Source organism: Protopterus annectens, chromosome 5.part0 (assembly GCF_019279795.1).
Source record: "Protopterus annectens isolate FY-2018-M chromosome 5.part0, PAN1.0, whole genome shotgun sequence".
Taxonomy (NCBI): domain Eukaryota; kingdom Metazoa; phylum Chordata; order Ceratodontiformes; family Protopteridae; genus Protopterus; species Protopterus annectens.
Window position 1 is genome coordinate 1611746184 of NC_056735.1, and position 25492 is coordinate 1611771675.

The 25492-nt window shown below is 40.3% G+C and overlaps 1 protein-coding gene across 4 annotated transcripts in view; it reads right to left on the minus strand.

Moving 5' to 3' along the window:
- Window positions 1–25492, minus strand: part of CMSS1 (cms1 ribosomal small subunit homolog) — a 1462848-nt gene that overhangs the window by 383495 nt on the left and 1053861 nt on the right. For all 4 annotated transcript variants that reach the window (XM_044071376.1, XM_044071373.1, XM_044071375.1 and 1 more), the window contains exon 6: window positions 13743–13845. In XM_044071376.1, the coding sequence (XP_043927311.1) occupies window positions 13743–13845 (103 nt within the window). The remainder of the gene's footprint in view (window positions 1–13742; window positions 13846–25492) is intronic.

The window sequence follows — 25492 nt, forward strand, 5'->3', positions numbered from 1 at the left end:
CCAACATTTGCATCAGCCATTGCCAGCGTGCTGCATCTGGAATTAATAAATAACTTCGATCTACAAGCATACTCAACATGTGAAACAAACAACAGACTTTCACATTGTCAACATTAATAGATAGGTGGCATAATCTAAACAGACTACACTCACAGCATACATAACTCAGTGATGGTTATTCAAAAGCAACTGAGAATAAAATTACAAACACTGCTATAAACAACTGATTCAATATGGCCTCTGACATGACAACGGGTATCACTTCTGTGTCACTGTTAGATAGAGGCATAGTATACTAACCTCGAAAAAGGGCATAGCAAAATAAATTTAAAATGGGTGGCGAAAGCCAAACACATTCTGGCTAGGCTTATAAATGCCCTAGGGCAGATAGCCTAGTATGAACCTATGAACCTATGAACTCTCAGTATTACAACTGTGGAAGCAAGGGTTTTCTGTTATGTGATGTTAACATGTCTGCAATCATGAAGCACCCAGTTTTGTAGTAAGCGCATAGGAAAGATTTCCTTTGACCATTACTGTGACATTCCACGGGTCTAATCAGACCTGTCAACTGTCTCTACTTTGGAGGAATGTTCCTATTTTCAGGTCTGATTTACCCCTGCACATTATGTCTCTATTTTTGGAGGTATGTGCCTATTTTCAGGCTTGAGTTTACCCTTCACACAATTTTCTGAATCTTTTTCATCACACCTGATTTGTGAATATGTCTAGTACACAGAAAGCCATCTCATATCTCCCTTTTTTAGTAGCAAAAATATATGACCTTGTGTGGTAGAATTGTGAAACATAGTTCATTAAAGTGTACAGATTTCACATTGCCTGTTTAACATTGTGTTTCCATCGTGTTTGTCATTCTCTGTTTTTTTAAACATCTATTTCCGAATAGTATTCCACATTCCTACTGTGGGAAGAGTTATATGCTATTTGGTATTCAAATTTTATGCTTATTAGAGGCCCATTTTTTTGCTGGCTGTACGTTTTTTTTCAATGGTCTTTGTTCCTATTTTCAGTGTCTGCAGGTTGAGAGGTATGATCAAACGGTAGTACCTGGAACTATAGTAAACAGATGGATATATATTTAACAGCATCATAGCTATACAAAATACTCAGAAATTCTGAGACTATTTTTTTCATGTAAAGTACAAAAACAAAAAAAAAAAAAAAAAAAGCATATTAAGTTTGGAAAAGCATGAATTTGATGTTCAATGTATTACGTGTGCAAGCAGTATAGAAGATTTGGTTGAACTGGTCAGTATTCAATGTTTGGGGAAAAAAAAGAAGTTACAGTGTAGGTTACTTTGTTCGCTGAGATATCTTGATTATTAGTAATACAGAAGGAGTGAATCTTTTTATACTGTATGTGTAATTTTTAGGGATCTATAAACTCATCACACTGGAAGTCTCATGTGTACATTTCTTTAAGAAAATGATGCAATGTTATGGCACATTCCCAAACCCTCAATGCTTCCCTGCACAGGGATAAAGATTGGGTTCCTGCTTTCTTGTTTATATAGCACACCACTGCGATATTGTTTTTATGTATGGATAGTGCACCTTGGCGGAGCAAGTCCTGCAATGCCCGTAATGCAGGCATTGCAGGACTGCAATGCCTGCATTACAGGCATTGCAGGACTTGTTCCGCCAATGTGCAAGTCCTGCAATGCCTGTAATGCTAGGAGGACTGCTTTCATCTTCAAAACATTGATGTGTGATTTAACCTACTGGGGAGTTGACATGCCCTACACCAGCCTATCTAGGAAATGTTCTCCCTACCCCAATAAGGATGCAGCCAGAGTCATTGTGCCAGTGGAGACAGGCTGAAGAAAAGGTGCTCTTAGGCAAAGGTTTTGTGTGTTTGATTACCCTCAAGTTGTTTGATGCAAACCTTTGAAAGCCTGATCATATGAAAAGTGGGCTGAATTGTTTGATTCCACTGAATCCTTATGCTGAGTCTGGCATATGGCACAATCTGAATTGAAGTAGCCATCATCTTAAGTACTGACACTGCACTGGGGATCTGATTTTTGAAAGATTATCCCTTCTAATAGCAATCTTACTTTCTAATTAAGTATATCCAATTTGCAGCCTATAAAGGTTAGGGAGTATGAGAGTTCCAAGTTAGATGTTGCTAAATTGTCTGTGATCCCAATAATAAACAAGGTGGGGCAAATACAGCCTTGATAACGCATGACTTTCCAGAAAAAGTGCCACTATGAGCTAGCCATCCAGGTAAGGAAAGATTTTTAACCCTAATAAATGTATGTGTGCTGTGAATGCAGCCTTGCAATTGAACACTCGCGGGAGGGTTGTCTTGAGGACAAATGGTAGGGTTCTGAATTGGTACCTGAAAGTGCCAGGAGTGTCCAAGATGACTTTGCTTTTTGCTGTGTAGAAACTCATCTTGGGGATCAAAAGAGAACATCCAGTCTCCTGCTTGCAGACAAGGTAAGATGAGTTGCACCATGACCATCCAGAATAACTATGTCTTCACGTATTGCTTCAAGAGACAAAGGTCAAGAATCAGCCTGAGGTCCTGTGCCTTTTTGGGCACCAAGAAGAAAATACAGTTGTCTAAGTCCTACTTACCTGTGACAATAGATGCTCATAGAACACACTGCCATACTGGCATTTGAGTAGTAGTGCCCTGCTACCCTTCTCTGGCAGACTACTAAAGCTCAGAATCCCTCCCACTGTCTGTCTGTGGGTGTGATCACCTTTCAGTACAGGTAATGCATTACAGACCCACAAACAGGACATTTCCATTTTTTTTTTGGGGGGGGGGGTCCAGCAGGAAGAGAAGATGTAAACACTAGCTTTAAGAACACTCACTATACCTAAACCAAAAACCAAGTGCGCACGCACGCACACACACACACACACACACACACACACACACACACACACACACACACACACACAGCAGTAAAGGCTGTAGAATAGCATTCAATGGCAACCCAAACACCACATTATATACATCCAAATGGGGAGATGGTGGATACTGCCAGTAAGGTAGTGTGTTCTACGACCATCTGCTGTTACAGGTAAGTAGGACTTACGCAAAAGTACAGTTGCACAAGTCCTATTTACCTGTAATACTAGATGTTCATAGAATACACAGCCTTAGTGAATATGGGTAGATTCCCACAGCTTATCCAACCTGGGAAGAGGAAGGCTAAGCCTGTTCTAGGTAAAAAAAAAAAACACATCCAGCTTATAGTACTAGATTCTACACCTTTCCAATATGCCACTGAAGAAGAAATAGCCCTGGTGGAATGCACCTTTACCTTGCCTGGATTAGCCTTGCCATGCTGGGTTTAACAAAAACAACACAAGAGGACAACAAATACACAGTGTTTGCTTAGAGACATGATGGCCCTTCTTTACTCCTGCATAGGAATTAAAAAGCCTTTTAGCCTTGCTGAAGGGTTTTGTTATAACAAGGTAGTACCTGAGCTGCCAGTGCATATCCAAGGTATGAAGTAGCCTCACTCGGTTATTCTTAGGTTATGGGAAGAACACAGGGAGGTTGACAGAATGATTGAGAGTGAATTCTGAGACCACTTTCAGCATGAAAGAGTGCATAACACAACCATATCCATGTGGAAAATAAGGTAAGGTTGTCCCACCATGAGAGCCTGCAGCTCAGAGATTTGACTTGCAGATGTCAGAGCAATAAACAAAACAATTTTCCATGTTAAGTGCTTCAGATCAACCTGAGCAGTAGGTTTGAAGCGTGGTAAGATCAACTTTTCCAGGACATAGATGAGATCCTACAAAGGAGGTATTTGCTTGCAAGGGGGTCTCATACGCAAAACTTCTTTCTTGGACTGTTTAACCAAAAGAGAAGAAGAAAGAGGGAGATCCATTGGCAGACAAGCAGACACAGCTGCTAAATGCACCTTAATGGATGCATACAATAAGCCATTCTGAAGAAGCACACAAATATTTCAGGATCATAGGGATGTCAACCTCAAGGCACCCTCTGTTCCCATTTAGTCACCACCTAGAAAATCTCATCCATTTGTAAACATAAGATTTTCTGGCCTCCTTTAACACCTGCTGCACATACTCATGAGACAAATGCCTACACAGAATCAATACTGAACCATCCAGGCTGTCAGATGCAGTTGCTCCAAATTGGGGTGCACCAATTGCTCTTGAGACTGTGTAAGCAAATCCAGAGTGCGGGGAAGTATGTGGTAATTGCCCTTGGCCAATACCATAAGAAGAGAGAATCAAGACTGCCTGGGCCAATACGGGGTCACCACAATGATCTTTGGCATTTCATTCTGAATCTTCAGAAGTACCTTGTAAATCAGTGGAAAGGGTGGAAACGCATACAGGTGCATTCCCATCCAAAGGAAATAATCTGTCCTCTCATCATGGCTGTAACAATGTCTGGAACAGAATTTCTCCAGCTGTCTGTTTTGAAAGGAGATGAACAGATCTAATTGAGATATTCCCCACATCTGGGCTAGATTCTGAAACACCACTACCTACAGTTGCAACTTGTGCGGGATTACTGAGGATCTGCTTAGTCTGCATGCCACAACGCTTTGCTTTGAGAGGATACACGATGCCTGAAGAGTCAAAGAATACTGTAAAGCCAGGTCCCAGGTCATCACTGGCAACTGGCACAGAGGGCATGATCTTGTACTCCCTTGTTTGTTGATGTACCACATTCGTGTGGTGCTGTCTGTAACCACAAGAACAGGATCCAGAGTCCATAGGTGGTGAAGGGCCTTCAGGGTGTAGATCAATGCCAACATTTCATTGATACTAATGTGTTATCATGCATTCTTGGGCATCCAATTGGCTTGCACTTGCACTCCCACTGACACAGATCCCCAAGCAAAGTTGGATGAATCTGAATGACAGACTGTACTGTACTCTCCACTACTGTAACTCTCATTTGATGAAGGGTAGCAATAGCAACTGGAGTTTCATGGAATGTGGGTGCTGGGTCCAACAATTTCATTCATACTGTTGAATTTTCCTCATGTGGAGACTTGCCAGTGGTATCATGAGACTCATGAATGCCGTCAGTCCTAGAATTTTAAGGAAATATCTTGCTGAGGTGATGTTACTCTGGGAAAATTCCTGAAACATTATCTGGTACGGCAGGACCTTGTCCTAAAAAAGAAAGGCCAGGAGGTCAAGTCTTTGAGAAGGTGTCAGGCATGACTTCTGAAGCTTCAATATGAACTCTAGCTGGCAGACTACGATCAACAGCTTTTCTACCAATTCCAAACAACTGGAAGCAGACTCTGCACAGCTCAATAAGTTGTCCAAGTAAAGGAAAATGTGAGTGACAAAAGTCTGGCAGTGAGCCACTACGAGAGCAAAGCATTTGGCAAACAGTCTCTGTAATGGATATCCCAAAGAGCAATGCAAAGAACTGACAGTGCAAACCAGACACAGTAAATCTTGGATATCTCCTGATGAACAATGGGAATATGATAATATGCATCCTTGAAATCAAAATTCACCATGAAGCAGTAATCCAGCAGAAGAGGAAGCACTGTTTACAGGGTGGGCATCTTCAACTTGAAGACCTTTACAAAAGTAATCAGAAGGGGTAGGTCCAACACACGTCTCCAGAACTGCTTATTTTGGGGACGTGGAAAATTCTGAAGGAGAACCCTTTCATTCTCTACAAAGGAGGGATCAGTTCTATGATCCCTGATTCTAGCATTTGCTGGAGTATAGGAGGCAATAACAAAGTCTGGTCAGGTGGGTGAGGAGGAATCCCCTGAATGGAGGTGGCTGTTCCTTCCACTGTCACTTGTAACCTCTGCAAATGATGTTTAGCACTCATTTGTTGGAAACCACTGATGGCCAGCCCACCTTGTTGACAGCTAACTTATGAGATGGGGCATCTGGAGGGGAACTTAGGAATGATGGGAGCCACACCTTAGCAAAGTCATAGGCTGGAAGGAGTGCTATCCTTTTTGGGAAAGGAGCCCCTCTTGTTACTGAAAGCTGTCATCTTGTAATGTTTTTCTGATGCCTTGTTTTTTTTTTCGGGTGGGACTTCTGTATGTTGGGCCACTGAAAATGATCTTGTTTATTGAGTGGAAACTTGGGGATATGGAACATTTTAGATACCCTTTGCATCAGTTTACCCTTGCCATCCCAGTGTTTATGATATATGATTAGCTGCTGTACTAAACACACAATCAGAACAGAGCAGAGGATTCATAATTTCATTCTTTAATCAGACACGTTTTGGTTCTCAAACCAAGCATACCTTCTTACCCCCACTGATGTCACTTTAGACACAGTATCGTCCCTCCAAAGCAATCTTTAGATATTTAAGAAAGGTTGGAAATCTCTTTCACACAGTCTTTCTGCTCATCGGTAACAATGCAGTGAACTCATCTAAACTATACATATACCTCAAAACAAACTTCCACATAAAGCAATGATAATTAAATTCTAGAAGAGTAGGTGTTCCCAAAGCTTGTGTTTCCATCTTCTCTTCCTATTGGACCCTAAAATACTGAAAGAACCCTGTCTGTGGGTCTTGTAAGGCAGTCTCAATACTGCCAGTTGACTGGTTCATCACACCCACTGACAGGCAGTGGGAGGGACTCTTAGCTTTAGTAGTCTGTCAGAGAAGGTTAGCAGGGCACTACTACCCAAATGCCAGTTAAGACAGTGTGCTTGTTAAACATGTGAGTGCAAACTGAATTGTTCCTTTCTGTACAAGGTTGAGCATCTCCTGTTATGCTGTTCTCCTCTGATGGAGTGGAACTAGTGGTGGTAGCTTAGACAACCTTAAAAATGGCATGGAGTAGCCTTTGGATGGGGTGTGTGGGGGACATAAGCAGTGTCCGGTGTTCACTGAATCCACCTGTTGTGGGAGGCTGCGCCACCCACACCCCCTGCTAATTATATATACCAACTCCAAGATTGCACTACAGTGGGGAAAAGCTAGGTTTCCTTACCCTGCATTATGGGTAAGTATGTACAAGTTCCATTCCCTTGATTTTGGCCAACTATGATCATTCTATTAACTTATTTACGATCATTTGGCCTTTTGAGGGAAGGAACTTTCAATGGTCTACGTATGATGACTGGACGTTTGATGAACAATCAACTAGATAGCTTGCCTACACTTCCAAAACAAATGTTTGGTTGCACAAAACCTGCTAAAGCATTAGGTAAACTGTGCAATAAACTCCCATTTTAACCCGAGATGTATTTCAACAAAGAAATTATTCAAAATAGAGTTAAAATAAAACTTTTTGCAGGAAAGGAACATAACTGTTGTTTCTTGATGACCCCCAATCTCACAGTTCTAACCACACAACATATACTTTTGAAAATATTCGGACATTCCCCACTACTTTATCTCATTCAGTTATTTCAGGATGTCACAATGTTATTATCCACTTCTTATTAACAGATCAAGAAGTAGCAATGTCACTGCCATTTATTACTGTCTTCTTTTATGCTTGTTTCTGATTATTACCTAGTAGATAACCTTGCTGTATGTATATGGTATCAATACAGTCTTGTATGTAATTATATTGGCTGTCTGATGTATGGAGATCACTCTCATTGGGACTTCACTAACCTCTCAGCTAGATTATGTCACTTAACAAATGTAAATAATAAACACTGTGATAGCAGAATGCAGTTATGATGCTGAAATCTATGTGGAAGCCATGTACATGGTTTGAGACAACACCATACTTTGCTATATAGTAGAATGACTGATGGTAGATCAACTTTTCAAATATTTTTGTAATTAGATTAGCTATTATGTGAGTCATAGGGGGTAGCTGAAGGGGGACTTTTGAGACAGGAGTTGCATAAGTATTTTGAAAGTAGGGAACAAATTATAGTGACAGAAGGATTAAATATAAATAAAAGTAGTTTGACAATGAGGGCACTAGCCAGTTTTAGAAAATTAGGGTACAGGACATAGCTTTTATGAGGAGAGATGAAGATGCAACCTGTTTACTAATTGATTTAAAATGTAAACAGGACATGAAATGAAATTATTAACTGATGTGTTTGGAGTTGGGGAAGTAAGACTGGGAATGGTGTTATAGGGAGGATGCTGAAGTAAGATGTGCTATTCAGACTTAGTAATGTTATGTTAGGGGTTTCAGAGGATCTCTAAGTGTTAGGGATGCTCAAAGTAAGTTCTTTTAACAACATTTCAGAATATTATTGAATGTCCAATAAAAAAGCATGTTTTAATGAATGTGGTCTTTGGCAGTATTGGAGGACCCTACTAAGGATCTTTTACAGCTCACACACTGCAGCATATTAAACCAGAAGCAATACTCTCTATTCACATGCCCCCTCAAAATAAAGGTGCTGTAAGGGCTAATGTGGGGATGATGATGCAAGAGAAACTGCCAAATCAGACCAGGCATTATTATTATATGTAAATAACTTTTTGGTGGGTGTTTTTATCTCTATCACAAATTGGGCAGAGTCCCAAGCTAGGCTTCTTGGATAAATTTCAAGAAGGAATTCTCAGAAGGAAGACCTAGATCTGGAAGTAACACCCAGTCTCTAATGCCTAACAAAAATATTCACTGATGTCCATGTGACAGCCACATAGATGTCATCCATGACGGCATTTCTGAAGAAAGCTTGCAAAGTGGCCACTGCAGAGACTTAGTGTGTTAGAAGACATGTGTAGATTCTTGTAAGGTTTTGACACATACCTCTCAAGTGAAGGAACGTACCTCATTTGTGGTCTTAAAACGTTCATATTCCTCAAAGTTCCACACTGAAAGGGTCTGTCACACATTCAGTGTTGGGAATTTTTTTTTAAGTGAAATCCATGGTAAATAGAAATGGATTGCATTAATTCATTAAATGATCTTCTTTATAAATAAAGCCAACATATATGAACCATCCTATTACCTTCCTAGTTGAAGATGTTAGTAAGTCATTAGTATGTGTTCCACATTTTGCCCATTTGTTACACATTATGAGAGCTAGTGTTCCTCAATTTGGAGATGGGAAGTTGAGAGCTATGGTTTGACACGTTTCTGATAGCAAAACTAAAGAGAAAGAGCAGATTTAGAAACTTTAGAACCCAGTTATCTTACAAGAAAATGAAATAAAGCTATGACTTTTTATGGGTTTTGCTCCATATACAAATAAAATTTAAATTGTCTACTCACATTCATGCAGTTAAGTAAGCACTATCCACAATTTGCATTTTTAAGGAAAATACTGGAAGATTAAAGGACTGATTGATATCAATTTCCATGGCTTCTTTTGATATTAACGAAAGGTTAATTCTCAAGGGCACACTGTCTTTGAGGCAAATAAAATACAGTTTGCACACAGGACTTGGAGCTCTGATAGCAACTAGGAAGAAAGATTATTACAAAATGTATTTCAAGTCCGCAGAGAGATTGCGTAAACTTTTAAAGGAAGCAGAAATGGTGACTTAGTGGAAATTGGAAACATCTAACAGATGGACCTTAATGGTTTAAAAACGTAGACTAGAGTCAACAATTTGCAGCGAATATTCTAAGATGCTAGGAAAAAGAGTTGTAAAAGGGGTTCAGTCCTCTGCCAGTAGGCAGTAAGGTGAACTAGACCCATCTGCTGTGATGCATTTTTGTACCAGATTTCTGGACAGAAGAAAGAGTTTGGACAGCCTTTCTCAGGGTACAATGAGTCCCAGGCCATCACCAGACTGGGAGAAAACAAGAGGTCACCCTATGAGAATGCAGGTATGGGTGAGGTGTGTTAGATGGTTAAGATAGCAGATTCCTGGATTCTTCAGTCAGAGAGGCCTTTTAGTGGTGAGGAAAAACTGGGGGAGGCACATCAGTTGGGGTCGAAAGGATGCTATTATTATCACTCTGGCCTTGCAATGCTTGGTCTCGTCTAGAAACTTGGAAATAAGTGGAAATTGGAGAAAGGTATAAAGAAATCACACAGCCCAGCTCTGGATAGGTACATTTATGAGATAACCACCAAAAAAGGAATAATGGGAAATAAACTGCTGTTTTTGTAGCTCATCAGGGACATAAACAGGTTATATCAAAGCTTTCAACAGCAGCAATACAGGGTCATTGCTACTGACTGATGATGAAACCACTTGTAAAGCACAAGAAGATGGCAAATGAGCTGGTATGCTAGAAAACTGTTTTTTTTTTTTTTTTTGCTGGGATTTGAGATGCAATGAGAAGGTAAAAGGAAGCAAAGGCCTACTTCCAGGCTCTCATGGCCTCCTAACAATGGGGATTGGAAAGGGTTCCCTCTGCTTATTTGTATAACAAGGTACTACACTGCTCTTGGGGTTGACAGCAGTAACACTAAAGGAAAGAGTCCTTCATTTCCTACAAGATAAGTCAGCCTTCATTTCCAGAACAGGTTTGCCTCTTGAACAGCCATGTGCACTGGACAGTGTGCTTTAAATAATGATCCCGTGCCATACAGCAAGGATATTTATGACCACATTTCCCAGGGGAACAGGGGCTTGGAAGGCTCTGCCCAGAGAATGAATGTCTGCACTTTGTGTTACCTGGATATTCTGATCTGAGCATCCAACACATTTGAAAGCTGAACTCACTGGGCTATGAGAGTTCACTGAAGAACCCTCATGTATAATCTGCACTGAATTATCATGAACACTGTGGATCCCATGAAGCCCAGTGCTCAGAGGGAGACAGCATCTAGGACTGAATCGCTATGATTCATTCACAATGCTGTTGATTAATGGAAACAATCTTATCAGGGAGATATAGGCTGTGTGTTCACAATGCAGACTATGAAGGTGACTGACTGCATGGACACCAGCTGGGATTTAAAAAGACTCACTGTTATACTCAAGGAATGGAATAATCTAGAAAGCAATTCATTGATGCAATCACACAGCCCACTACTGGGTCTGCTGGGAGGTAATTTTCCTGGTATGAAACCCTGGAGCCCTACAGTCTGAGAGTTGCTGCTACTACCAACATGCATTTGATGAACACTTTGAGGACTGTGGTGAGACAAAATGACAGTAGCCGGAACTGAAAATGACTGGCCCCATGTGGAAGAAACCTTCAGGACTCCTTGTCAATCCTCACAGGCAGGAATGTACCCTGATGCATGTAGGAGCACACAGTCCTCCTTCTGACAGACAAAGGAGAACAAGACTGAACCGCCACCATACAAAAATTGTCTTTGTATGCATTTATTTAGTCTGCTCAAATCATGAAATGGCTTGAGGTCCTTTGTCATTCTGGGGACTAAAAGGAAAGTTTTGTACTTTCTGTTCCAGTGGAAATCCCTCTTGGATGGCTTTTTTGCCAGGCTTATTGCATCTCATCTTGCCATTACTTTTTGATGAGGAAGAATTCCAAAGAGAGCAGACTTCAGCTCAGAGGGAGCTAAGAAGGGGATGGTGTATTCTTGGATTACTATGTCCCTTACCAATCTGTTGCATGAGTGACAGCCATCCATATGGACTGGTGGACTGTCTACAGAGGTGAGCAACTGGGCAAGGCTTCAAGATGCAAACAGCTGCTCTCCAGGAGGACCACTGTGCACCTGTAGATTTTGTTAAAATCTTCCTCCTTTGGGGTTAGGGGATATGAGTATTCTGCCTTTCCTATGGCTTCTATCAAAAATTGACCTACTGAGAGGAGCAAAACCAAACAGAATCAGATTCTGCTGATTCTAACAGAACAGACACTGAAGAGCCTGGAATGTAGCCCTTGCTCATTTGCTTTTTTAACTTGTCTTTTACTTTGGGTCCAACTAGTAAGATTCCATCGAATGGGAGGTTCATGAAATTAGCCTGTTCGCAGAAAACTTGGGGAAATGGAGCTAGACATAACAATGAACTGCAAGCCCTGTGCTGTACGCAATACACACAGTCTAGTTAACTACATATTCAAGGGTTGACTGCTAAGACTGCAGCTTGGTTATTCAGATCAGCTTCTGGAAACTTTTGCATAGTGTGAGCAATCTCTCTTTACCTCTGTATATCTCTAAACCTCTGTAATCTTAGCATATGTAGTTTATGCCCTAAAGGAGGAGGAGGTGCACTAAGAAAACACACTTCTCCCATGTCAATCCATTGCATGCAACTCTTTGTTAGAAGGATGGACAGCAATGACCTGAGGCCTCTTAATAAAAAGCCGGTGAGATGAAAAATTCTGGCAAAGGGATATGTGAATAACTAGGATAATCCTCAGGTGGGCAATAGATTTAGTCTGGCCTCCTCAAGATAAAAGTCACCATCTCAGGGTTCATCCAAACCATTACCCGCCATCAGCTGAAGAACCTTGTCAGTTGGGAAACCACCTAAGGGGATAACCTAGAATATCATAAGCCTCACATTGGGTGGGTGCTGACTCACAGTAGGTGTCCAGCAGATATTTAGTCTTTGTCCAGATGAGCTTCACAATCTCCTTTAACTTGGGATCACTAAGCAGAAGGATGAGAGAATTAGCCTTCTGGTCTTCTTACTAGTGTGCAGTGTGAGACTCCTAAGGAGAGGCAGGTAGTTCCTCTTGCAGTTCCCTTTATCAAAGGGCCTTGCAGGAGAATTATCAGAGACAGGAGACACTTTGATTCGAATACAATGAATAAATCCTGGCAAGACCACCCCAAGTAACTGTATGTTGGCCTGCAGGGGAATGGATGGCAAGAACAGCAGAGAAGGGAGTTCCCTGCACCTTTTCCCTGAATTGTGGAGAAGGTGGGTCATGTAGGAAAGCCTGCAATATGGCCATCAGTGGCAATGATCCCAAACACAAGGCTGAGGTTGCCAACCATAAGATATCAGTGCTGAATGACACAGGACCTGAATTCAAAGAAAAAGGTTCAGCCCCAACCTTTGAACTGACAGGTAGACTCTGACATGCAAGGTCAAGGCAGTCATACATAACACCCTCAGCCTAAGTCAAGGTAGGTGGCCTCAATGCCATTCTGTACATGCACATTTTTGAAAGCCGGAGTCCAGCTTTTTACTTATGAATACATGCAACAGTATGAAAAAAGTTTACAAACAAAAGCAAGAGAAAACAGTAGCATGTCAGGGTGACAGACCTAACTGCAACAGCCATACTTAACTTCAAAAAGCATGCCTTAAAAAAAAAAAAAGAAAAGAAAGAAAAAGAACAGACTAACCTGTAAGATGCCCAGAACTGAAAGACTTAGTAGCAGGACATGGGAACCAAAACTTCACTTCCAAAAAATAACAACACTAGATCAGTAGCTTGTGAATGACAGGTGTGGCCTAACTTTAACACTAAAGCAATATGAAGCAGGGTCCTTAGTTGCTAGAAATTATGGGTAAAAGGCAAGGGTTAGTATAGCCTGGTATAGTTTTATACATGCAATCAAAGTCCTGTCTATCTTAGTTCTACTGGTAATGGTGATGAAATCCCCAACAACAGCTCAGATTCTTATCTTTAGCTGGCACAGAATGCTCACACATAATTTCCGAACAGGATTCCCACAAACAAGTTTTTCCTTTCTGATTGCAGCACTTTCCAATACCACATAACTACATCAGTGTATGGCATTATTACTTCTGACAATTATCATCAACGGATGTCATAAACCTAATTTGTTATGTCTATTGACAGATAATTAGTACGTACAGATACTTCTCACATCTTGCTTATAGAGAATCCAGCATCTACACAAAAAATGAATCAGTGAGCAATGGAACATATAAGCAAGCAAGGAAATAAATAAACTGCAAAAAATATCATAAACAAAAGGAAATCTACCTGATGAGTTCCAAGACACGATGAGCTGAGCCACAGACTATCAGCATTAGAAGGCTGTTCCTTTCACTGTGATTCTTACACAGCTTAGCCCATTTGGGACAGCCTAGAAAATAACAAAACAATGTTTAACCCGAGAAAAAAACTAACTTCAGGAGAAAAAATATGTAAGGTGAATAAAACAGTAAAAGAAAGTCCAAAACATTGCAAGTTGAGAGACAGCTTCAGCCACGAACAATGTATGAACATAAGGCAGTTAAGTTCCCTCTCTGTTCAGGATGAAATAGGGATCAAGCCACATTGCAGTGTGCGTCTCTCTAAAATGGTACAAATCATTTTAATCAAAACTGTTTTTCTTCTCAGTGTAATAGTGATCCAGTGACTTAACATAACTATTATAAAGAATGGCATTTGTGTATTTCTCCCTTTCTCACAAAAGCAAATCTGGTATTAAATTGTTTGTGGATCTCAGAATATTGTATATGCCCAAAGCTCAGTCTTGACAGAAAGCCTCTTTCTTATTTAGTATTTTTCTGTAAAATAATATGAGTTTAATGATGTCAATTACTTGCCAGGATGATTTTATTTGAATTCTGATAAAAAACAAGAGGCATTTAAGGTAAAGCCAGTCAGAAGTCGTACATTTTACATGCTGTCTGCACTGTCAAGTTTAATTGCCATAAAGATCTTTATTACAAACAACAAATATGCATTCATAGTTTTACAATACCAGTAAGGACATTATAAAGTAAAACAGATGGCAGAAGTTTTACGACTCTTGGAGCACTTAATCAAAACAACTTCTGACTTTGATAGACTGGAAGTTGAATCAGTCTGACTTCTCTGACTACATATTTATACTGATCAAAAAAGGTACTACAAACAATGCAAAGAAATGGAATTGTCTAACACTGCCATTAAAACAAATTATTAAAAATAAATTTACTTATCCGCTACACTGTGAAGAAATTATTTTAGATTCATTCATTACACAAATTCAGCAAATGACAATTAGCCGGAAAATAAACAGGCATATAATCTTAGAAACACATTTTCATAAAATGAAAATGGTCAAAGATAAAGTGGCTGTTCCGCAAATGTTGACTTGATGTTGTACTTTAAATCTGCATACAAAAGAAGAAAATTCTATATCATGTTTTGTATATTAAACACAAACATTTTGGTAAGACAAACGTTCATATAAAATATTTTCTTAAGAGACACTAGGATTTAAACAAACTATTCTATGAAATTAAATATATAATCACAAAAGTAAATAATCCTACAAGTAACATGAATTGATTTTAAAAACAAAAATATATCTAAGAATAAATGCAGACTGCATATTTCAAAAACGAAGCTAGTAAGAAACTGATATTACTCAAAGTAAAAGAATACAAGAAAGTAACAAACACAGTGACACATATAAGAAAATAAGCTCAGATGGTGATCAGAACGCCAAAATCCAAAAAACTGTGGCATAACAGCAAGAAAGTTCAAGAAGGAAATAAAACTTTCCTAACTCTATTACAGGAATTAAAATAACATTTGGACAGACTACTATGGCTGGGTAAATGAAGACTTAGTATAGAAAAAAGAAACATGAATAAAACTAAAGCAGACAGGCACAGAAAGATACCAAAGAAACTGCAAAACACTAAATTAATATTTCTGATCTGTACAAAAAGAGAATAAAAATCCAAGCTTATTAACGTAGACTAAAATACCCTGGTGTGTTAGTAATCAGACCTACTGTAGCATTATTTCAGGTTCTAATGTAACACTGGTCCCTGAAACTCTAAACAGCTCCTGCTCAAGCCAAGACACAGAAGAGCTGTGAAAGGTACCGTTTCTTTCTCTGCTCAGCACAACTGCTTTAGAATCCAGAGATCTGCGGTGTCCAAAAAGTAAAAGATTTGATGACATATACTAGAAGTTGAAGTTTAACAAACATATGGACAACAAGGAAATTTACTTTTTGTAAAGTACATCTCAGTACTAGTGACTGGATGACAGCTAAACATATTTCATTTACAATGAGTGTTACGCCAGATAGAATAAATCCTTAGCTAAGCTTTGAGGTAACAACATTTCTGTCTTAAGGGGCATCTATAACCCTAAACATCACTTCCTTTCCTCACAGTGCATATTTGTTTCTACGGCGTGATCCTTATAGTTCCATAAATTAAAAAAGCATGACCTAGCGATTTATTCCCCTTTGCAGTATTTCTACCATAGCCCAAATTCAGCTTCTTCACTGTGCACCATGTTGGGCTGAATGAAATTTCATGACACTTTCTTTAGGAATTTGCTATTACATCATTTCAGCTATCACATGTGAAAGTTTATTGCCAAGGAAAACACACAGTAAGGTAAATGCACCCCTTTTGTTGTTATTTTATTTACTGCGGTCAAAAACTAATCAAAACTTGCAACACTTTCACTGGGTACTGTCATTTACAGCTGTATTCCTTCACTGCCTTGGGGATATACATTTATTAAGCTTTTGCAGGCTGGAGGCAAAGAAACCTGATAACCACTGTGAACTTCAGTAATCACCGGAGCTTTGCAAGCCAGGAAATACGATACTCTGGCTGAATCTAGGGGAGAAGGAGGGAAGACATGAACTGAAACTCACAAAATTCCACTTTTTAAGAATGCCATGTTATTTCAACAATTATTTTACACTTCTACAAGCACTTTTTGCAGACTGAGTAGCACATGTCAGAAACAAATATGTAAGTCACTGACACTTTAACTGAGGATTTGCAAAGTTAATAGTACTTCTCACCGCTTCCATTGAAAGTGAATGGAACTGAGATAAACTGCTTCCACTGAAAGTAGATGGAACTGCGATCTGACAGGAGAAACTATGGTGGATTAACCTCATCAGCTTTTCCATCATAGTGTATTATGGGCAAAAAGCAGCATTCCATCCATGATTACAACAGGAGGAAATTGATGCGGAATAAGGTGAAGTCCCAAGACCAGAAAAACTCCCATATCAGCCTCAACAAAACGTTGAGATCCCTCATCAAGTCCTCTAAAGCTAGCTATGAAAACAGAATTGCAGCAGATAGTAAAGACAACCACAAGGCCTTCTATAGTTATGTAAAGAATCTCCATGGCAATAACCAGATTTGCTCTGAGCTACTGCACAATGGTACCTCCTATACCAAGCCAGCAGATATTGCCAATATACTGGCTGACAGATTCAGTGCCAACTTTAACCACCCCCCCCCCCAGGACCAATCACAATACCAGTAGATTGCCAGACACCCAGTATTACTGCTGCACAGGTTAAAACAGCACTGTCCAAGGCCAAGAATACAGCTTCCATGGGACCTGACAATATCTCTGGCTGTGTTCCACATGAACTACAGAGTGAACTGGCACTTCACCTGTGTGCCCTGTTCAATCACAGCCTCACCTCAGGCTTTGTCCCTGCCAAATGGTGCACTGCTACAGTCATCCCTCTCCACAGAGGAAGAGCGACTACAGACCCTGAGAATTATAGCCCCATTAGCCTGATGAGTCTGATATGCAAAGCTATGGAATGCATCATCATGGACCTAATAAACAAGGATATATGGAATCTCCAAACTCTGGATCCCACACCGTTTGGTTTTGTGAAGGGTAGATCATGCCTGCTCAACTTGGTCAGCTTATGTGAGTCAGTCACCAGAGCTGTGGATGAAGGTAAGGTGGTTCATACAGCCTACCTTGATCTGGCCAAGGCATTTGATATCATTCCCCATTCAGGAATCATAGAAAAACTCACTAAGCTAGGCATCAACCCCTATATCACTAGGTGGGTTGCAAACTGGCTCACAGACAGAACCCACAGTGTAAAAGTAGCGGACTCCAAGTCAGACTGCTGACAAGTTACGAGTGGAGTCCCACAGGGTTCGGTCCTGGGTCCTCTCCAGTTTGGTATCTACTTTTCTGAAGTCCAGGCCAACACAAAGGGTCTCTGGCTGACAAAGTTCGCAGACGATTGAAAGTTGGGAGCTATTATTAACTCCCCAAGTGATGTTGACATCATACAGAAAGGTCTCACTGAGACCAAAGACTGGTGTCAGAACCATGGCCTTAAGCTCAATGCCAAAAAATGTCGTCATCCCCTTTGGGAAAAAACAGGTTCCCATGACTTATCACATCAATGGTAGTCCACTGAAGACAGAAGGTGTTATAAGAGATCTTGGAACACAGGTTGACAGCAGCCTCTCTTTTGACCACCACCTTCTATGTGGCACATCTCATTACTAAGGGTTTTGCATCCAGGAAGAAAGAGGTCATTGTCTCCCTCTACTCTTCCCTCATTAGGCCAATCAACGAGTACAATGCACCATTTGGCATGTACCTCACTAGACACCTGCAGCAACTGGAGAGGCCGCAAAAGTACCTCACAAAGAGGATCCTATATGGACAGACTCAAAAAACTCCAACTGTTCTCTGTCTCATATTGCCTACTTAGAGCCGATCTCTGCTTGACATACAAAGCCATGTCTGATCTAGAAATTCCAATCCCTCCACACCACATGCTCCAGTGAACTCAACCTCATTACCACTATCAACAGAACGTGCTGGAGGGACAGGTTCATAACCCAGAGACTGCCCTTGCTATGGAATAGACTTCCCATACATGTCAAACAGAGCACCTCACTGGCCCTCTTCAAGAGAAACCTTGATGAGTGAATGGGAAACAGAAAATTCACCCCCAGGATCACTCCAGTGGAGCTACTTGACAGAGGCATCGGTAACTAAGGTCAGGTGGCACAATATCAGAGTAATCCTATGGGCTAGGTTTGTAAAGGCTCCAGGGCCATTAGCCTAGTACACACCTATGAACCTATAACAAGACATGTCCTTCAGTTTCTGCCTATAAGGATCCTTTATATCCTGCATAAAGTAACTTTTTTCATTCACTTGTTAACTGGTTAAGCCCATTAGGCACGGAAGTCTTTTTTCCAGGCATGAGTGAGGAACACCATCTGGTTGACTGGCATGTCAAAAGTCACAAAGTATGATGATGACAGTGATAGAATTAAACTCTGGACTACAAGATGAAGACTATTAAAATCTCTCAGTCTTTGTCTTCTATACTAAACTGTCAAATTTTCTGAAAGTGCTCTCAAATGTCAGCTGACTGCAAGGGCACAACCAACCAATACAGCAGAAAGAGACTGTGCTGCACAACTCCCTGGGTTCCTCTGGATATTGCCAAGTGCCCTCTAGTGCAGCTCACACATCTGTTAAAATACACTTAGTATTGTGCAATATCAGCCTGTACTCAGGAACTGCGAACAGCTAGAAATAAATTGATAGATAATAAATGAGTTAAAATGGATCATTTACTGTGAAAAATACATTATAAAAGCATGCAGTTTGAAGACTAATACAGCAGAGGAACCTGGTGGTATTCTTGACAAATACCTTAAAGACCCAAAAGGATATATAATATCCCAGCTGCTTAGCAAGTCCTAAAACAATAGCAGACGATCCAAGAAATGGAAAAGTCAACTTCAACTCCACTATTTTATAAGGAAAAGATCTTAGTCAAATAACTCCATATCAGTCACTCTGGTTCAAACAGAATGGAGGAGGAAGAACTCAATACTAAATTTTATGATGCTCTGAGAAAATGAGTACTGAAATAAGCAATACTACAGATTTACAAAGTGAATGTCATGAGATGCACATGGCATTAAGGTGTTTGACCAGGTTAACAATAAAAACTTCTAAGGACTGTGAAATGGTTACTCAGGATTTAAATAATGCCTTCTGATGCAGTGCCCTTCCTCCAACAATAAAAAACAGCACTTATCATCCCTGGAAAGAATGATTTGTGCTTAGTGGATATTAAATGATCAAATATCCAAATTAATATAGCATATGGATGTGTAACTTTAAATATGCTAATACTGAGCTACAGGTATATGCATATGATATAGGTTCACAGATAGGTTATCTGCCCTTGTGGGCTATTTTAAGCCTATTTTCCCTTTTTGTGCTTGAATTAACCTGTCCCGTTTGGTTAGAGATTGGCTTTACTAATCCCATGGTCAATAATTATAGATTACCCCTATTGACAATAACTAGGATCATACCACTGATAATTTGAAGGGGACCCATGCAGGGGATAAAAGCATTTAGGAGTTGCATCTGTCTATTAGCAATACAAGGGGCAGTCCTGGGTTAAATTTTCTGTTCCCATCCAGAGATCCAAGTAGTGCTTGAATATGGACAGAGATGAACTTTGTTTTATGTCGATGGGGAGTCTGTTCCAGAGCAGCAGTACCCTCTGAGAAATACACCTGTCCCTCTAAACTGTTCTGTTGATGTTGTAGAATAGGTGGTTTAGATCCCTAAACGGATTATTTTTCATGCCATTTGACTTGCTAATGTGCAATACATCCATCAGTACTGGGTTAGAGGATGCTTTGTGTGCCAGACACAGATCACATTCCCTCTAGAATCAGATTGCATAAATATCCCATAAAGTCCAGAAGCTCATGCAGAATATGTTAGTTTGACAGCATTCTGATAAATATCCATATATTACATGATGTGGTGTCAGAGTGTTGAAATTTATGTGCAGAAGTGAATAAATGCATTTTTAAGAGTTTGCGTGTTTGTTAGTAGTACAGCCTTCAGTTTTTTTTTGAATTGTGCATACAACAGTTGCTACATTAGCTTTCCTTTTATGGTAAATGTACAGTAATGCTGACTGCACAGAATAACTAACTTGCCGCTTTAAAATTAATGTTGAAAGGAATACTGTTATACAAACGTGCTGGTCAGAAAGTGAATATTGTATGAGCAGAACGCTGAAACACCACAGCAGCTTCCTTACATGGATGCAGCTAAACAGTTTCATTTAATGCTACAAACTATATTTGGCCCTATTAACTGCATAAGACAGCTAAGCATTGCATTTTATCATTACTGTAATGTAGATGCCGAGTTTGACGGCACCACTGTTTTAGCGAGCTTGTGAAAGTGAATGTTTTCTTTTTAAAATAAGTAGTAGACAACAATGCAGGTGTAGTGAACCTTTATCAGTAAATGTCATGTAGAACAGCACTAGAAGGCAAAACTGCGTGGGATTACCCTGGCGTGCTAGCAGAATAGTAGAGCACATGTTTTGGGATACTGTGTTAAACTGCATGGCTCTCTGCACCATTACACATCTCCTCACTTACACTCTTATCCCTCCAGCTCTCTCTCTCTTCTAAACCTTAAACCTAGCAGTCTTAACTTTTTTTTTCTCCTCTCTATTTTCAGCCTGGAAGCCTAGTGCTGACACAAGGGCTGTCTCCCCCCACCTGAAACTAACAAGCTAAATCTAAGGGAATCCTCAAGCAGAACCCTAAAGTTGGACCACCTAAACGTGCCTTCTCTTAGCCTCACAGTGTAGGTGATAGCCTACAAATTGGCCATTTCATATTTTATTAGAACTATGTTTTCTTTCTATATTTAACTGTAAGAGGGCCAGCACACCCGCGGACCTACCCCGAGGCCGTCCACCCCGATTAATTTTCCTGCATCCTTAGTTTTAAAATAAACCAAGCTAGACTACCCCCCCCCCCATTTTCAACACTAAACGCAGCAGATAATAGGACACAATTATCTCCCTATTACATTGATAGCTGCAGTTGTAGGGTCCATCATCACCAGTCGAACTAAATCCAGTTACCCCACATCAGACCTAGTACAATTCCCAAACATCAGGATAGAATAGTCTCTTCCACATACAAGAAACATACAATGAAACAAACCACAGAAATAAAAAAGAAAGTGCTATTTGTACTATTTTAGGCATACATTTGCAAAGAGGGTGCTACATACCTAGGTTCATAGGTAGGTACTGGGCTATCTGCCAGAAGGCATATATTAGCCCAGCCACGTTGTGCGGTATTCACTGCCCCTTTGGTTAGTTCCCTAGGCCCTTGATCTAGCAGCTAGTACCCTTGGCCCCTATCTAATAGAGCTATTGGTATGATCCCTGGTGTGAACTTTCTGTTATCCATCCACTCGTCAAGGTTCCTCTTGAAGAGTGATGGTGAGAGGTTCTGTCTTATGTAGATCGGGACCTTGTTCCATAGCAAGGGAAGTCTTTGCGAAAGGAATCTATCCCTCCAACATGTTCTATTCATTGTTGTGCTGAGGTTTATATCCCTAGAGCGTGTAGCTCCAGTAGATTTGGTTTTGCTAAGATGGAGCATGTTCAACAGTTCTGGGTTGGACATGGCTCTGTATGTTAGACAGAGATCGCCTCTGAGAAGGCGGTATGCAACAGAGAAAAGCCTTAGTTTTTTCAATCGTGCTGCATAGGGCAACTGTTTGAGGCCAGTAATCCTCTTAGTGAGGTACCTCTGTGGTCTCTCCAGCTGCTGGAGATGCCTGGCCAGGTACATTCCAACTGGTGCATTGTACTCAATAATGGGTCTAATGAGGGAAGAGTAGAGGGGCACCACTACATCCTTAGATCTTGATGTGAACCCTTTCGTGATCAGATGGGTCACATAGAAGGATTTTCTAACCACCTTGGCAACATGGTTATCAAAGGAAAGCTGACCATCTACTTGGGTCCCTAGATCCCTTATTACTTCTTCAGATTTCAGGGGGTTACCTCCTATGGGGTAGTTCGTGGGTACTCTGTTTGTTCCAAAGGGGATTACTACGTATTTTTTAGCATTTAGCTTGAGACCATGGCTTTGACACCATATATCAGTCTCATTAAGACCCTTCTGGAGGATATCCATACTAAAAGCTAACGCTTTTCAGTGCACAACCTAACTGTAAACCTGATGGTTTCCTTGTTCCTCCACTCCGTGGCTCCAGCCCGCTCCGTTCACCCTTTGGGCTCACTCCGCTCCCCTACACTGCCCCCATTCCCCACCCACCCCAGGACCTCTACATTTATACCTACTAAACCATACCCACCAACACATCGGCCTATCCCACCTAATCCCATACTCTCTCACACAAAAACTACCACTACCAGCTAGCATCTAATTAACACCCCAACCATTCCACATACCAGACATTTACAAACACCACTTCCCCATCTCCATTCTATACAAATTTCTGTCCATTACTTAAAAGAAAATGAAACTCATATTAGGTTGTCTCCTCCGCACCCTCACAATACTAACAAAGCTCACATACACCCACCCTACCACCTCACTACAAAACACAATGTACCATACAACACATATTGATATTAAACCATACACATATATACACTTCCCAATTACTGCCTCAATATTTAAAGCTAGCTCAATGCTACACATATACAGAATCCAATTAACAACTAACCACACCACAAAACTATCATATATGTACTACAAAGAAATAACATATAGAATAGAACACACATTAACAAATACAAAGAAACTTCTCATCTCAGGAGACATACACCCAAACCCAGGGCCAAGCAATACCCCACTCCCACCTAAACAAAAATCAGACTTACTAATCATTAACATCAACTCCAGGACTATGACGAACACACTTCCAGATATACATGCATTTATAACCCATTACTCCCCAGACATAGTAACCATAACTGAAACTTGGTTAAAACCCAACATCTAGAACAAAGAAATTCTCCCACCAGGGTATAACATACTAAGGCAGGATAGAACAGGCAGGAAAGGAGTCACCGCCATACTATTTAAAAATACACTCAACATAAAACCCCTAAAAATCCCTATACCTACATTTCAAAAAGCTGAAACCATTCTCTCAACTGTATTTATAAATAACTCAAAAAAAATCAATATCATCTGCTGTTACATCCCCCCAGGCAATAACAGGCCCCACCATAAAGGAGATCTTACAATGGATCTCAAATAAACTACCCCAGGAAACCATTCTTTTAAGTGACCTAAACACAGACTGGTTAGCTTGTAACTCCAACAACCCCACAAATCACATCAGTTTCTATGGGTTTACCCAACTCATCCAGGAACCTACTAGAAAAAAAAAACAGTCTTAGACTGGACACTAGTGAACTGCACCAAACACAAATATCAAACTGGATGTCTACCAGACAGCCTCCCCACATTCTTACTACGCAAACGCACCAACCTCAATAACCCTACAATTTTTAGACTTGTTAGAGATGACAGTAAACTGAATATACAAGAATTTAATCACATCTTAAAACACTGTAAATGGGAACCACTACTAACATTAAGCTTAGACCAAGCTGTGGACCACTTTAACAACGCTTTCATTACAGCCCTAAATTCAATCGCACCAATAAGAAAAATCAAAGTGTAATCAAACTATGCAACATGGCTAGGTAGGGACACACATGCCCTACTAAAAGCTAGAGATAAGTCATGGAAAGCATGGAAAAGAGATAACACAAGCCTATCCAAACAAAACTACCATAAACTAAGAAATCAAGCAAAAAAAAAAAAACTAATTGGATAAACAAAATTACTTTCTTAACATCCAAAACAAACACACAAGAGACCCCCAAAAATTATGACATTCCATTAACTCCCTACTTAACCCGGGTAAAACATCCACCCCTACTCCCACCACCAACAATGACACTAAATACATTACCTCCCAATTCAACCACCACTTTACTGAAACCATCCTATCCTTATCTTCTCAACTCACCAAAAATAAGCTCTCTTACACCCCCAACCAACCCCTCAACACCATCCCCCTTCTTCACTCTCTCACCTCTCCCTACCACTGCAATTAAAAAACTGCTACAAAAACTTAAACCTACTACCCCTGCCGTATATAACTTACCAGCAAACTTCCTAAACATAGCAGCTGACTCCCTAGCGTACCCTGTTTCCATCCTTATTAACCGCTCCATTCAGGAATCCTACATACCACAGCTATGGAAAGTATCATATATAATCCCTCTTCATAAAGGCGGAAGCTCCTACAATATCACTAACTACCGACCAATAGCTATCCTACCCCCCTTATCTAAAATACTAGAACGATGTATCCACTCTCAAGTTAAGAAATTCCTAAACTCTAACAATCTCCTCTCTCCCACTCAACATGGCTTCCAACAATATCATAGCACAACTACTGCTCTCCTCTCCTTCACAAATACAGTTAGCCATCACAGAAATAATAACTTCGTATCAGCGATATTCTTAGACCTGTCTAAGGCATTTGATATGGTCTCATACACCATTCTACTAGATTCCATGGCCTCCCTATCCTTTGCCCCTTCCACTATAGCCTGGTTTATAAGCTACCTATCAGAAAGACAACAATCTGTCCAATGGCTAAACAAACTATCTCCACTACTCCCAACCACTATAGGAGTCCCAAAAGGTTCAATATTAGGGCCACTACTTTTCTCCATATTTACCAACAACTTTCATACCTCCACCCAACATGCCGCACTGATACAATATGCAGATGACTCAGCTCTGATCTGCTCCTCATCATCACTGACTACCCTACAAAATCTCACTCAAGAATCCTTCACCTCAGTGGAAAACTGGATTACCCAGATCCAACTCATCCTCAATCCCAACAAGACCAAATTGCTTATATTCGCTCCCAACAGAACTAAATCCACCCATTAGCCTTTCACTATCACATCCAAAAATGGTACTAACATCTCTCCCACTGATCACACCAAACTCTTAGTTGTAGAAATTTACAATAAACTACTATTTGATGTCCACATATCACAAACAATCAAAAAGGTTCACAAAAAAAATGGGTACACTATACAAACATAGAAATTTTCT